Below are 12,225 nucleotides of genomic sequence, written 5' to 3' on the forward strand. Positions count from 1 at the left end.
TGGTATTATAGCTGAAGACCTCCAGTTCCTTTGTAGAAGTACAGCTATGGAACAGCCCCGTCCTAGCGCCTTCTGGTAGAAAACCTTAAACCCTGTGTCTACGTGGGAAGGCTGTGACATGCCCACTTGCCAGGCTGTGGCAAGGTGTGAATTACAGCTGCTGTGTTCCTGCCCTGGCTACAGCAGCCTGGGCTCACACAGGATTTGCCTGCTGATTGGTGTGTGGTTTTGTACTCTTTATGTCCCTGCTGGGTGGAAATGAGTAAATCTCAGAAACTGCTTGGTTAGACCAGGTCACAGCAGGGTGAGGTAATGGAGATTGATGCAGGAACAGCCTGTGACCATGGCGTGAGATGTGCAGAAGGATTTATGATAACTTTAAGGCCTGGCTTGCACATAGAACCTGACACTGATGTACCCTACAGCTAAGGTCTTGCAGTATCTCTCTTAAAGAGCCTGCTCAGTTCTGCTTCAGAGTGCTTCATATTTGTTTTCTTCTCAGAGAAGAAATGCAAACATTGATAGCAAAAAATTAAGATGGTAGAGAGCAGATCTGGTGGCTCATGCATCACACTGTACATGCTTTTGGCTCTGTAGTCAACCTGCCTACTGACCGTGTTTATCTGGACCTCAGTTTCCCCAGCTGCACAGTGCAGGTGATAATGGTGAGACTTATTTGAGATGCGTGAATAAGGAGATGTGACTTGTGTTGGGGATGATCAGCTTTCTGTAGAGCCCCCTTGCCTTGTCCAGGCATACCTGTATGTTTTTTACTAACGTTGTATTTCTAAATAGATTTCAAAGATTGGGTGATGGGTGCGTGTGAATTTCTGATCAGCTCTTCAAACTTGCTAAGAGTCAAGTGAGTCCAAAAGGTACCTCTAATTTGTTTTGGATATGCTGATAAACACCTTTGTATTGTAATGTACTCCTAGGACCTATAAATCACTGACAAACATTTTCCCAACGAAGCCTCTGCTTTGCAAAATCACATCTGTGCAAGAGAAATCCCAAAAAGAGAACACTAAAATATTTAGGACAGCATTGAAACAAAGCGCTTTAGCAGTGGGTCACTGATGTGTAAAACGGTGTGTGATCACCAAGAACCAGCTGTCGCAGGGACAGCCGTTGGGCAGGTGAACTGTAGCTCAGGTGATGTTTGGATGCAGTGGAGGTTGGAGGGGTGCATGGTGGGGTACAGGTCTGAGCACCTCATCACAGCTGGGCTCAGGGAATACATACAGTGCCTGGAGGTCCGTGACTCCCTGAGCATCCGGTGTGCAGGTGACAGTACCGGCAGAGGGGTCGGGGTGGGGGTCACCCAGGGTGACACTAGTAGAGTTCTCCCAGTGGGGTCTGAGCCGCAGCGGTGCTGGGCTGTCTTCATGACAGCGCTCAGGCGGTGCCGATGGGCTCAGGGGGGACGCAAGGCCCCGCAGGGGCAGCCCAGCCAGCGCTCCCATGCTGGGCATTGGCGGTTCGCGCCCCACCTGAGGTTGCCAAGCCAGCACTGTCCCCCTCCCACAGTAGATGAGCGGGACGCGGCGGTGCATACCACCCAATGTGTCCACCACCACCCCCTATATAAGGCGGCCATTTCATCCTCCGCTGCAGTGGCGCCTCTCACCTCACCTCGCCTTCCACCGCCTCTCGCCATGACAGATGCGGCCCTGTCCTTCACTAAGGATTTCCTCACCGGTGGGGTGGCGGCCACCATCTCCAAGACCCCGTCGCCCTTATCGAGAGGGTGAAGGGGCTGCTACAGGTAAGGGCTGGGGCTGCAGCAAGGACGCGGGTGCCGGGGTCGGGGGGCTGTGGGGCAGTGGTGCTGACGGCTGTGTCTCGCCCTCCGCAGGTGAAGCACGCCAGCAAGCAGTTCTCACCCAATATGCACTAAAAGGGCACCGTCAATTGCATGGTGTGCATCCCCTGGGAGCAGGGCATCCTCTCCTTCTGGTGTGGCAACCTGGCCAGTGTGATCGGGAACTTCCCCAGCCAGGCCCTCAACTTTGCCTTCAGGGATAAGTACAAGCAGATCTTCCTGGATGATGTGGACAAGCAAATCCAGTTCTGGCGGTACTTTGCTGGTGACCTGGTGTCCGGGGGTGCTGCCGGTGCTACCTCCCTCTGCATCATCTGCTCACTTGACTTTGCCTCAACCCACCTGGGAGCAGATGTGGGCAAAGCCAAGGCTGACCAGGAGTTCAGTGGGCTCAGCGACTGCTTGCTCAATGTCTTCTGGTCGATGGCCTCAAGGGCCTGTACCAGGGCTTCAGTGTCTCTCTCCAGGGTATCATCATCTACAGAGCTGCCTACTTTGGCATCTATGACACTGCGAAGGGTAGGTTGACCAAAATGGCACTAAAAAGGGGATCCTGGGCTGCGTCAGGCCTGTAGTGACGTCCTGGTGGCTCACCAGCCATTCTCATCAAAACCTCTCTCCCACAGGCATGCTCCCAGACCCAAGGAACACCCCCATCATTGTCAACTGGATGATCGCTCAGACCGTCACTGCTGTCACTGGTTTCACATCATGCCCTTTTGAGACTGTCCGTCGTTGCACGATGATGCAGTCTGGTTGGAAAGGAGGTAAGTTTCTTCTTCCTTGCATAGAAAGTATCAGGCATCCCTGAATCAACAGTTGGTGGTGGAGCTGAGGTGAAGGCAGAGTGGCTTGGCTTTCACCAAGCTGTGTAGGTATCCTCACCCCTTGTAAGCTGGGGGTGTGAGAAAGGCTGCAGAAGTGGATTACAGACAGGGTGCATGAATGGCTTAATCTCCACAGCATACCTGTAAGGTGGTGTGCACAAGGCAGGTATACGTTCAGTGGGTAGGAACAGCAGAACTTGCCCAGGGATGTTGCAAACTAGTGTCTCTGGGCCAAGGGGAGCCATTCCTGGGAGCAGGCGCGGCCTGGCTGATTGTGCAATGGCTTTGGGGTCTGGAAATATTGGTGTCAAAGTAAACAGCAGCTGCCTTCTGCTCAGACTGTTCCTTCCCGTGTCTCCTAGGGGTTATGTAGCAGCAGTGTATCTCCTGGGCAATCTTGTGCTCTTACGTGCTAATACTGGAGAAAGTCAAGAAATGGGCTGCACTTGAGTTTATGAAGCTGGAGGATCTTAGGCCATGTTGAACCTGGATGTCATGTGTCATGGGCATCCGATTCCTGATGCTGTCTGTCTCCTGCAGCTGACATTATGTACATGGGCACCCTTGACTGCTGGTGGAAGATTGCCCAGGACGAGGGCTCCAAGGTGTTTTCAAAGGTGCATGGTCAACTGTACTTCGAGGAATGGGTGGTGCTTTTGTCTTGGTCCTCTGTGATGAAATCAAGAAGTACACATAAGTTGCTTTCTGTTGTGAACTGGCATGTTGTTACATATAGTCCACGACCGTTCATGGACTTGTTTGAAAACCATCTAGTTACTAAACAGCAACAGCTGATGTTTATACAGGTTGGCATGGGGCAGGAGCAACTGCCTGCCCTGCCTTTATCAAATTGTTCTCCCTGATGGGACTCACCATGGTTTCTATTTCAGTCACTCCTGCTTAAAGAGTACAAAGAAATAAAAATCTGAAACCAGCTTTCCTCATCTCATGTTTGTTCTTACAGCATGAGGGGGGTGGGAGACTGCAGTGACTATAGAGAAGGGGAGGAGAAGGAACCACCTCGATCCTGCACACCTCGCTACCTGCTAACTACCTCCAGCAGGTAAACACAGGGCTGTCTGCCAGAGCAGCTCTGCAGTGTTTCCTGCCCAGTGGTTCCCTGCCCAGGTGTGGGCTGAGGTGGCCCATGTGTGCTGGCTCTGTGCCACCGGTCCTGTCTCAGGCCTCTCTGCTCCCTGAAGGGGATGAAACCTTGTTTTGAAGGTGCCAAGTGTCTAAGTCTTCTTCTGCAAAGCACAGCCTTCCCCATGGTGCTGGATGCCTGGGAGGCTGGAGAGAGGTATTTGTTGCTGTCTGGAGGAGCAGAGCTGGCATCATGTGCTCTGGCTTAGAAACTGTGCTGTCTACTCAGGCATGCTAAAACCCAGCCAGAGAACCGAAGTGCAGGTAATTGCTGCTCATCTGTGGGCCTGCTTCACGCACGCATGGGATGTTGTGCTTTGGGGGTGTAGAGCTGGCCAGAGCTGCGCTTGCCAGGCAAGGAGTCACATCCCCAGGCTCATCTCTTACCACTAGAAGTTAAGCTTGTCGCAGCCCCCAAATTCTAGGGCAAGGGGGAAATTCCTTCATGCTTCTGGGGCAATGTGGGGCAAACACTGCAAGGCTGGGCAATGTGTGTGGCTCAGCCTTTACCCAGAGATCTCTGTGGGTCTGTGAGCATGCCACAGTGCAGCTGCCGGGTTTCTGACTGGGGAGCTGGGGTGGTGAGTGGATGGTCTGGTCCTCTGACCTTCAGATGAGTGAGTCTTCTCGCTGCCTCCATGCCTTTGGTCCTTTGGCTGTCCAGGCCTGCTCAAAGCAGTTGATCGCAATCACTGACACCAGGCTCAACCACTGCTGAAACAGCTAAACAATCTCTTATGTTGCAAAGTGTAGTAATTGTTCTTATTGCTGAAATCCAAATGGAGCAGCTGGGCATGAGTGTGCAGCACTGTCCTGCTGCAGGCAGCGGGACATGTGATCCTGTGAATGGCCATGTGTGTTCATGATGGGGAATGCATGTTGAGATTGCCACGCTGCTGAGCCAAAAGCCTTTGCTGATGCTTTTCAATTGCCCCTGGGCTCCTGGTGAGATCCCCCGCTGCCTGTGATCTATGGAGCAATGCCACACATGGCGGGCAGTGTGCTGAGGGCTGAGGAGAGAAGGCAGCAGGCTGACAGGGGGCTGCGCCATGGGGCAGTGTTACCGGGAGCCCTCTCCTGCACAAATGCTAGCTGATTAATGAAGGGCTCTTGGGTCTTACTGCTCCTGCTGCTAACATGTTCCAGATTTCAAGGGCTGCTCTGAAATGCTGCTGGTTGCTGAGCATGGCGCATCCTTTCCTCTCCCTTCTTCTACAGTGGATGTGTGGCTGGTCCGTTGGCACACAGGGGTAAGTGCAACATTTCTTCCTCCACACGGTGGTGGGTGACTGAGATGCTGAGCCAGGCTATTGTGTTGGGCTGCAAAGGAGCTGAGTTAGGGGACACATTAAGTCCTCAGCCCTACAGCATTTTGCACTGGGCTTGGGGTGCAGGGCTGGCACTGAGTGAAATGAGTTGTAACTACCCAGGTTAGTTACTGCATTTGGGACTTGGGAAACAAACACTGGGGCATGGGAGATGAGGGGTAGAGCCCTCAATGGGTTTTCCCTGCGCTGTGCTGCTGGGAGCACGGGCTGGCAGACCCCTCTGGCCTGGGGCTCCCATGGGATTTAACCTCCCTCTCCCGCCAGCTCCGCAGGAGGTTTTATCTGGGGAAGCAGGCTGGGGATTCAGCTGCTGTGTTTGCCTGTCACAGAAGGATATTACAGAGGGATTAAGGACTTTGTTCTTGTGGGGAAACTGAGGACAGGAAGGGGCCTGGTGCCAGCTAGTGGCAAAGCACTGAGACCAGGCTGTGCTGCCCTAAGATGGCAGGGTGGGTTTTCCTTTTGAATACAGTTCTCCCGTAGGTAGTGCTGAACATCTCATAGTTCAGAGTTTCCTCCACAGGAGCCATGCCCACCCTGGCGTACTGGCCCCATTGCTGGCAGGGAAGGGTGGGCAGGCGCCTGTATCGCTGCTTTCATCTTGGCCCCTCGTCTGGTGGCCATAAATCCCAGGCTTAGGAGCTGTTGATACAGCACGGCTGCACATGGGATTTGTGTGGAGCACTTGTCAGTGGCCGGGACAGGTGATGAATGGCGCTGGGTGTCTGGCCTTGCCCCTTGCCAGCTCTCTGCCACTGGGACCTCTCTGCCTGGGTTTGAGGCTGTGGGATCAGCCTTCATCTGGAGTGCCAGGAAAGGCAAGCCAAGGGCTGCCACCCTCTTGCTAGTGGGATTTGGGAGGTGCTAATGGCAACAGAGATGGGAACAAGGCTCTGGGACTTGTCCCATATGCAAGGAGTGATGGCTGAGCTTCCTTCCTCTCTCTGCTGGTGATGGGTGCAGGGCCAGGCAGTGACTGGGAGGACTGTGTGGGTTTTTTTTTGCAGGTTATGAGGAACAAGGCGTAACCCTGTAGAGCTATTCTGACACAGTAATTCATACTAGGTTCTTGTGAAGGTGTCTGGAAACTGGACTGGACTAAGCCATGAAACACGTAAAGGTATGTCTGGCCATGTGTGTTATTATTATTGGAATAGATCCCCTCTTCCACTTCAGTTTCACTCACTGCTTTGCTTTGGAATACCTCTGCATCCAGACAAGTTCTTACATACAGTATAGTGCTCGGTTACACAAACAAATCTATCGCTTGCCTGTATCTACAGATTTATAAAAACTAATGCTGGCTTTCACAGTAACACAAAATCTTGGCTCTTCTTTGCTCTGAACACTGCTGCAGATCACCCAGCTGCTGCCAGGATGTGGGAAACTCTGCAGAACGGTTAGTTTTATCTATTATAATAGACATTTAATCAAGCATTTGAACTAGGTGCCCCTGCTTCCTGTTGATACAGTCAGCTAACACCTTTTAGTTCATTTAGATCTAGAAATGAAAAACCCAACTTGATTTAAATTGTTGTGAACTAGATCTGGTCAGGATAAGTAATACATAATAATGTATTGGATCAGAGTCTCTGTGGAGATGTTTCAGCTGTTGACTGCATAACTAGAGTGTGTTAAAACTATCTCAGGGACTGCCAGTGGACAGACTACATACTCCCCTTTCTGACTTGAGTCCCTGGGCAAGTCCTGAGCCAACTAGGCAGATCTTTAATGACAGGAATGAAAACCACTGAACATGGCCTGGTCTAAAAGCCAGAATGGAGGAGTGCTTGTACCATGAACACTGCCTCCAGGCTCAAGGTGTGCAACTGAGGAAGTTGATGGCAGTTGGTAATGGCTACTTTGGACAACTTGTGCTGAGCTCTGCACTCCCCAGATCTACTTTGTGCTTCAAAAACCTACAGAGATAGCCCCAGCCCCCCTGGCAGCCCCTTCACAGCTCACATCAGCTGAAGCTCTGTGTTTTGTCACTTCCAACCTTAACCCTAACTGTAAATCACTTTCCCTGAGCTTTTGTCTGGGTGTCACTTGAAGTGGGATTGTACTTCATCCTTTATGACAACTGAAGTCTGCATCCCAGCTGGCCTCGCAGGGTTCAGTACCCATTTTCAAATTTCAGTCTTTGACTCATGCTTGGAAAAAACTTCTTAATGTAGAGACCAGCCTGTGGTTATTTGGTGCTTGGGCAGCTCCCCAGGGAAAAAATAGAGGCTTTCACCTGGCTGGACTCTGCCACCACACTTGGAAAAGGTGTTTGTGTAACAAAGTTGTACCCACTCATTGCTCCTACCCTTCCTAAGTATCCTGTCACTGGACACAGGCTTCTGGAAATAGGCTTCAGATTAACAGATGATCAGCAGTGAACTAGATCAGCGCTGCTCAGGTTAACCGTCACATGCATTTACCCAGCTTGGCATCACATTGTCACACAACCAAGGGACACATCCTGTCTGCCAGCTCTGGGGCAGAACTCACTGCCTCCCCCCAAAAAAGAAGGTACATCCTTAGGCTAAGCAGAGCCATTTTCCCAGTCAGGGTTATAAAACCAGATGGAAAATCTTTATTGATTATGAAGTCTTCCATAATAATTGTGGGGGATGAAGCATCGTGGTCATTGTTCAGGTTATTTTATAATACTTGGTAGAGTAAGAACATCCTAGGAAAAGTATTTCAGTTCAAATCTGTAACACATATTTAATCCCAAGTAAAGCAACAAGGACTATAGAGCACTGTTACTACATCACACAAGAGACACAAAATACTATTTCCCAAACAAGGTCCTTTATGCTCCCATTCTTAATGTTGTCTTTATCCAAGTCCTTAGTGGTCAGCGCATTCAGAACAATTTTTCCTTCCCCTTCACATTTTACATCTCAAAGTACTGATTCTGGTTTACAGAATGGGTTAGTTCACACAGTGCAGTTATATTCTACTTTGAAGGATTGCCCATTGTACAGGTAACCTCCAACTGCCTATCTGTACTCATACGATTATTGTATAACAGGCAGGAAGGTTTTGGTTTCAGTAGTTCAAAACAGGGTTGGATTTCATTCTCTTGTACCAGGCAGTTGTCTGTTGGGACAGTGCAATTCTGTCAAACTGCAGCTTTCCAACGTTCAACAGGAGCTGAGGATTAAGGGCTGCAGCCAAGCCTCTGACAGCCTGTCTGCTGCTCAGGGTGAGCAGCAGCACTGTCCCCAGCCTGGCACCCAGTCTTCTCAGACTGTGTGTGAATGGCACATGTCTCCACCTGCTGCACATTTTGGACACATTTAAAATGACAAAATGAACAACAGGCACAGAGCTTACTTTTGTAGCCATTTCTTTGTTGTACAGTTGACCTATAGCTCTAATACACTTATGCAAACCTTACACATTTGAAAACTACCAAAATAAAAAGGTGGGTATTTGAACTCAGGAAGGCACCCAGTGAAGATTTTCCAAAAATAAATATTCTGGAGGAGCAGCTTGCTCCTAACACTGCATCTGTAGAGAACTGCAGCTTCAGCAAAGTCTCCAGTGCTGTTGGAGTTACTAAAATTGGTACCAGAGTATCAGTTATGAGAGAGAGAGTTACTCATCCTCCAAGCTGGCTGCATGCAGCACATTGCCCTTGAACACTGTCTGTTATTTCTGCTCTGTTGACAGATCTCTGATAGCTCCTGGTAGCCTTCTGCTCTCTGAATACTCAGCAGATGTGCAGCATTTCACTTGAATTGGTTATCAATCAGGGTTCCTTTCATCTTGGCTTTCTTGGCTTCCAACTCAGCCTGATTAAGAAAATTAAGACAGAATGAAATAAAAGCTGGATATGTTTCCCTTCCCTGCTCCAGTGAGGTTTGGTTATCTTGTCTGACCACTGGGCAAGCCTTCTCACACCAGGAGCAAGAGTAGCTCAAGTTCTTTCTGGCTCCCTCCTCCCCTGATGTACAGGACAATGACCACCTTTAAAACCACAAAAAGTCCAAAACTAACTGCACAGGAGACAATTTCATCCCTTCTGTCTTCAGGTGGAAGCTACACATTTCCCCCCTCCCCTGCCATACTATACTGTCACAGCAGGGAAGATCAGCTGTGATGTTCTTCCCATTAATTCTTCAAGTGACCCTTTAGGTACCAGCTGAGCTGGCAGCTCCTCCAGCAAGGAGGAGCTTGGCCTCAGCTTGCCTGACACCTCCTGGCAGAGACCTGCTCTGGCAAACAGGCTTGACAGCACAGCATTAGGGGGTGCTCTAGTTGGCAAAGCCATGGCCTGGTTTTCCCTTTCCTTGTTCCTTGACCAACACAGAAAGCCTCCCCGCAAAAGCTCTGCTAGGTGCTCTTCAGTCAGTTCTGTTCAACTCCATACAATTTTAAGTTCAGAAGGACTAGCAGAACATCTCTACAAAACCTGTAAAGGAAAGGTCATCCTCACAATGCTACAAGTTAGCTAGGACTGTACAAGGATCTTTAGTTCAATCTGCAAGACAGCTTTTTTTTTTTTTACAATGACAACAGATCTCAGGAATTCGCATTGAACACCAAAAAAAAAAAACACTCACCAACTCCTGTAGCCGCCTTTTGCTCATGCCTTTGCGTTCCAGCTGTTTCTCAATCACTTTTGCATTCTGTGCATAGGAGTCTGCAATCTCCCTCTGAAACACACACAGTGTCACTTTGCAACAGCAAACCCCACAGTAACACCACCTCATCCAAATGGTGAGGTGATCACTGGCTCTTATCAGTGTTCAGAACAGCTGCTAGGTTCAGATGCAACTGCCACCAAGGACAGACAAAACTCACTGCTTCAATCTCCTCCTCCTCTTCATCAATTGTGGAGACTGTGACAGAACTGAACTTGCCCATGTCTTTGGTCCGTTTGGTCATCATCACCTAGGTGAGAAGCGGAATATTTCCTTAAACCTTGGCAACAGCTCTGCCACTAGGGATCACTCCCCCTCCAATGCTTTTAAGGCTTCTTATGCAATTTGTTAGGATTACCTAAACTCTGTGGGTGGCAAAGGAGAATTATCCCCAGTGATTTCAGGGGATAGAGCTGTCATTATCAGAAGCAAACTCACTGATATGTAACAGATGTGTCATATTTTGAGAATCGCTGTGCAGACCTAATCACAATGGAAACTTTCTGGCAACTGAGCCTAAATGTAAGGCACAATCTAGATTTCCCAGGTTATTTTGCTTTCCTGTAGTGCTACAACTCCAAGATGCAGTTACCTCTGTAAAGGAAAACTTAAGGCAGACAGAAGACACCAAACTGAGCTATTGTTTCAAGGTCCTTTCTTTTTCTCCCCTTTGCGCCTGCCATTAAGTGATTTTACTCACCACACCTTATTGAAAAGCAGAGATAACCTTTTTACTTATCTAAAGCTGATTACCTTTTTGGGAGGTTCTTGTTTCTGAGTATATATGTTTGTTTTCCCAAAACCCTGGCCAAATTTGACCACAGCACCGTCAACAATGAACGTCACAGGAGCATTTTTCTGTTGGTGTTGGTAAAAGAGCAGCAGTCCACACCTGGAAACAGAAGCACAGTTAGCTGTGAGAAAACACAGATTCTGGAGTAAGGTCTTCAGCTCGGGCTCCCAGAATGTGAAGGCTGTGGACCTGTTGGAACAAGTCCAGAGGAGGCCACGGAGATGCTCTGAGGGCTGGAACAGCTCTGCGCTGGAGCCAGGCTGAGTAAGCTGGGCTTGTTCAGCCTGGAAGAGAGAATACTCTGGGGAGACCTAAGAGCAGCTCCCAGTGCCTAAAGGGGCTACAAGAAACCTGAAGAGGGGCTTTTTACAAGGACATTTAGGGATAGGACAAGGGGGACTAGCTTTAAACTGAAAGAGGGTAGAATTAGAGATTGGGAAGAAGCTCTTCACTGGGGAGAGGCACTGGGACAGGCTGTGCAGAGAAGGTGTGGCTGCCCCATCCCTGGCAGTGTTCAAGGCCAGGAAGGGCAGGGCTTGGAGCAACCTGGTCTAGTGGAAGGTGTCCCTGCCCATGGCAGGGGGTTGGAACTGGATGCGCTTTAGGGTCCATCCCTTCCAACCCAAACCAGTCTGGGATTCTGGATTCCTACGTTACCGCAAAGCCAGGCTGTCAAAGTCACTAAAGAGCCAACACGGTCACTCACTTGCCACACTTCTTCCTGAACTGCCGCTCTATGCCTTCGGGTCTGGGGGAAGAAGGAAGAGGTTAAGAGGAGCGTGCAGACAGCAGGCACGGTGCCCTGCTGAGGGACCCCAGCAGGGTGAGAGCACAAGGCCAGAGCAGGGCGGCCCTTCCGCGGGCCTCGGGAGGCAGAGCCGCGGCCCACCTGCGCAGGAAAACGCTCTCCTCCTCCTCCGCGTTGCAGAACTTATGGGCGTGCTTGGCGGCGTCCATCACCCGGGCGCGGTCCCGCGGCCGCATCGGCAGCTTCTCCAGCTGGCAGTCTGCGGAGAGCGGCGGGGCCTGGCTGGCGGCGGGGCCGGCACCGGCGCCCCAACCCCTGCCCCCCGCGCCCCAACCCCTGCCCCGCGCGCCCCGCCGCCTCCCTGGCCCTCAGCGCTGCGCGCCCACCGCCGCGGCTCACCCAGCACCAGCACCATCTGCCCGCACAGGCAGTAGTAAACGTGAAGCGGCTTCTCCCCATCGTCGTACTCCTCGCGGTCGCGGGTGTCGGAGCACACGACGGACCTAGACACCACCTTGGGCATGGCGGCGGCTCGGAGCGGCCTCCTCACACCGCCCAGGCCCTGCTTCCCCGCCTCAGGCCCGGCCTCCCCGCGGCTCCGCCCGCTGAGTGTGAGCTCGCCAAGGTCTTCGGAAAAACAGCGTCTGCTTCCGGGCTTCCCGCGGTGTTTGACTTCCACACGTTCCCAAGGCACGGTGGATTCTCCCCAGAGGAGAGCCGGGTGTGCGGCGGAGGGTGAGGCACAGTCAGGGCAGCACAGACCTGCGTTAAACGCGAGCTGCAGCGGCAGATTTGAGACCTTGGGTCATTTCACAAACTGGCCTGAGCTTGGCACGGGAGCGGGAGACGGTGACCCCGTCCCTTCGCACACTGTGCCAGCTCTGTCCCACTGCACCCCTCGGGAGCTCCTGCAAGTGGGGA

At 51.2% G+C, this 12,225-nt stretch overlaps 2 protein-coding genes across 2 annotated transcripts; one reads left to right on the forward strand and one right to left on the reverse strand.

The window, feature by feature from the left end:
* The first annotated feature begins 1,187 nt into the window (after nucleotides 1-1,187).
* On the forward strand, nucleotides 1,188-3,583 carry SLC25A5 (solute carrier family 25 member 5). The gene is given in 6 exon segments (XM_062613259.1): nucleotides 1,188-1,703; nucleotides 1,856-2,237; nucleotides 2,240-2,341; nucleotides 2,449-2,589; nucleotides 3,190-3,255; nucleotides 3,258-3,583. Coding segments are annotated over 6 exon segments (1,296 nt in total). The 3' UTR covers nucleotides 3,347-3,583.
* Nucleotides 3,584-7,678: 4,095 nt separating this feature from the next.
* Nucleotides 7,679-11,902, reverse strand: STEEP1 (STING1 ER exit protein 1). Its single transcript, XM_062613319.1, has 7 exons — nucleotides 11,704-11,902; nucleotides 11,446-11,563; nucleotides 11,263-11,304; nucleotides 10,517-10,655; nucleotides 9,924-10,013; nucleotides 9,683-9,775; nucleotides 7,679-8,911 (listed from the first exon to the last, which is right to left on the reverse strand). Exons 1-7 carry the CDS (start codon nucleotides 11,825-11,827, stop codon nucleotides 8,849-8,851), a joined length of 669 nt encoding a protein of 222 aa, XP_062469303.1. The 5' UTR covers nucleotides 11,828-11,902; the 3' UTR covers nucleotides 7,679-8,848.
* Between the last annotated feature and the right edge of the window lie 323 nt (nucleotides 11,903-12,225).

Source organism: Pezoporus occidentalis, unplaced genomic scaffold (genome assembly GCF_034315485.1).
Source record: "Pezoporus occidentalis ecotype Australia unplaced genomic scaffold, CSIRO_AGI_Poc_V1 ctg165, whole genome shotgun sequence".
Lineage (NCBI taxonomy): Eukaryota > Metazoa > Chordata > Aves > Psittaciformes > Psittacidae > Pezoporus > Pezoporus occidentalis.

Bases quoted from the DNA above. Each gene is read 5' to 3' on its own strand.
- STEEP1 (XM_062613319.1), bottom strand. From the start codon at position 11,827: ATGCCCAAGGTGGTGTCTAGGTCCGTCGTGTGCTCCGACACCCGCGAC. The intron at 11,305-11,445 runs GTGGGCCGCGGC...TTCTTCCCCCAG, and splicing joins GAGAGCGTTTTCCTGCGCAG to ACCCGAAGGCATAGAGCGGC. The intron at 9,776-9,923 runs GTGAGTTTTGTC...TGTGTGTTTCAG, and splicing joins AGGAGGAGGAGATTGAAGCA to AGGGAGATTGCAGACTCCTA.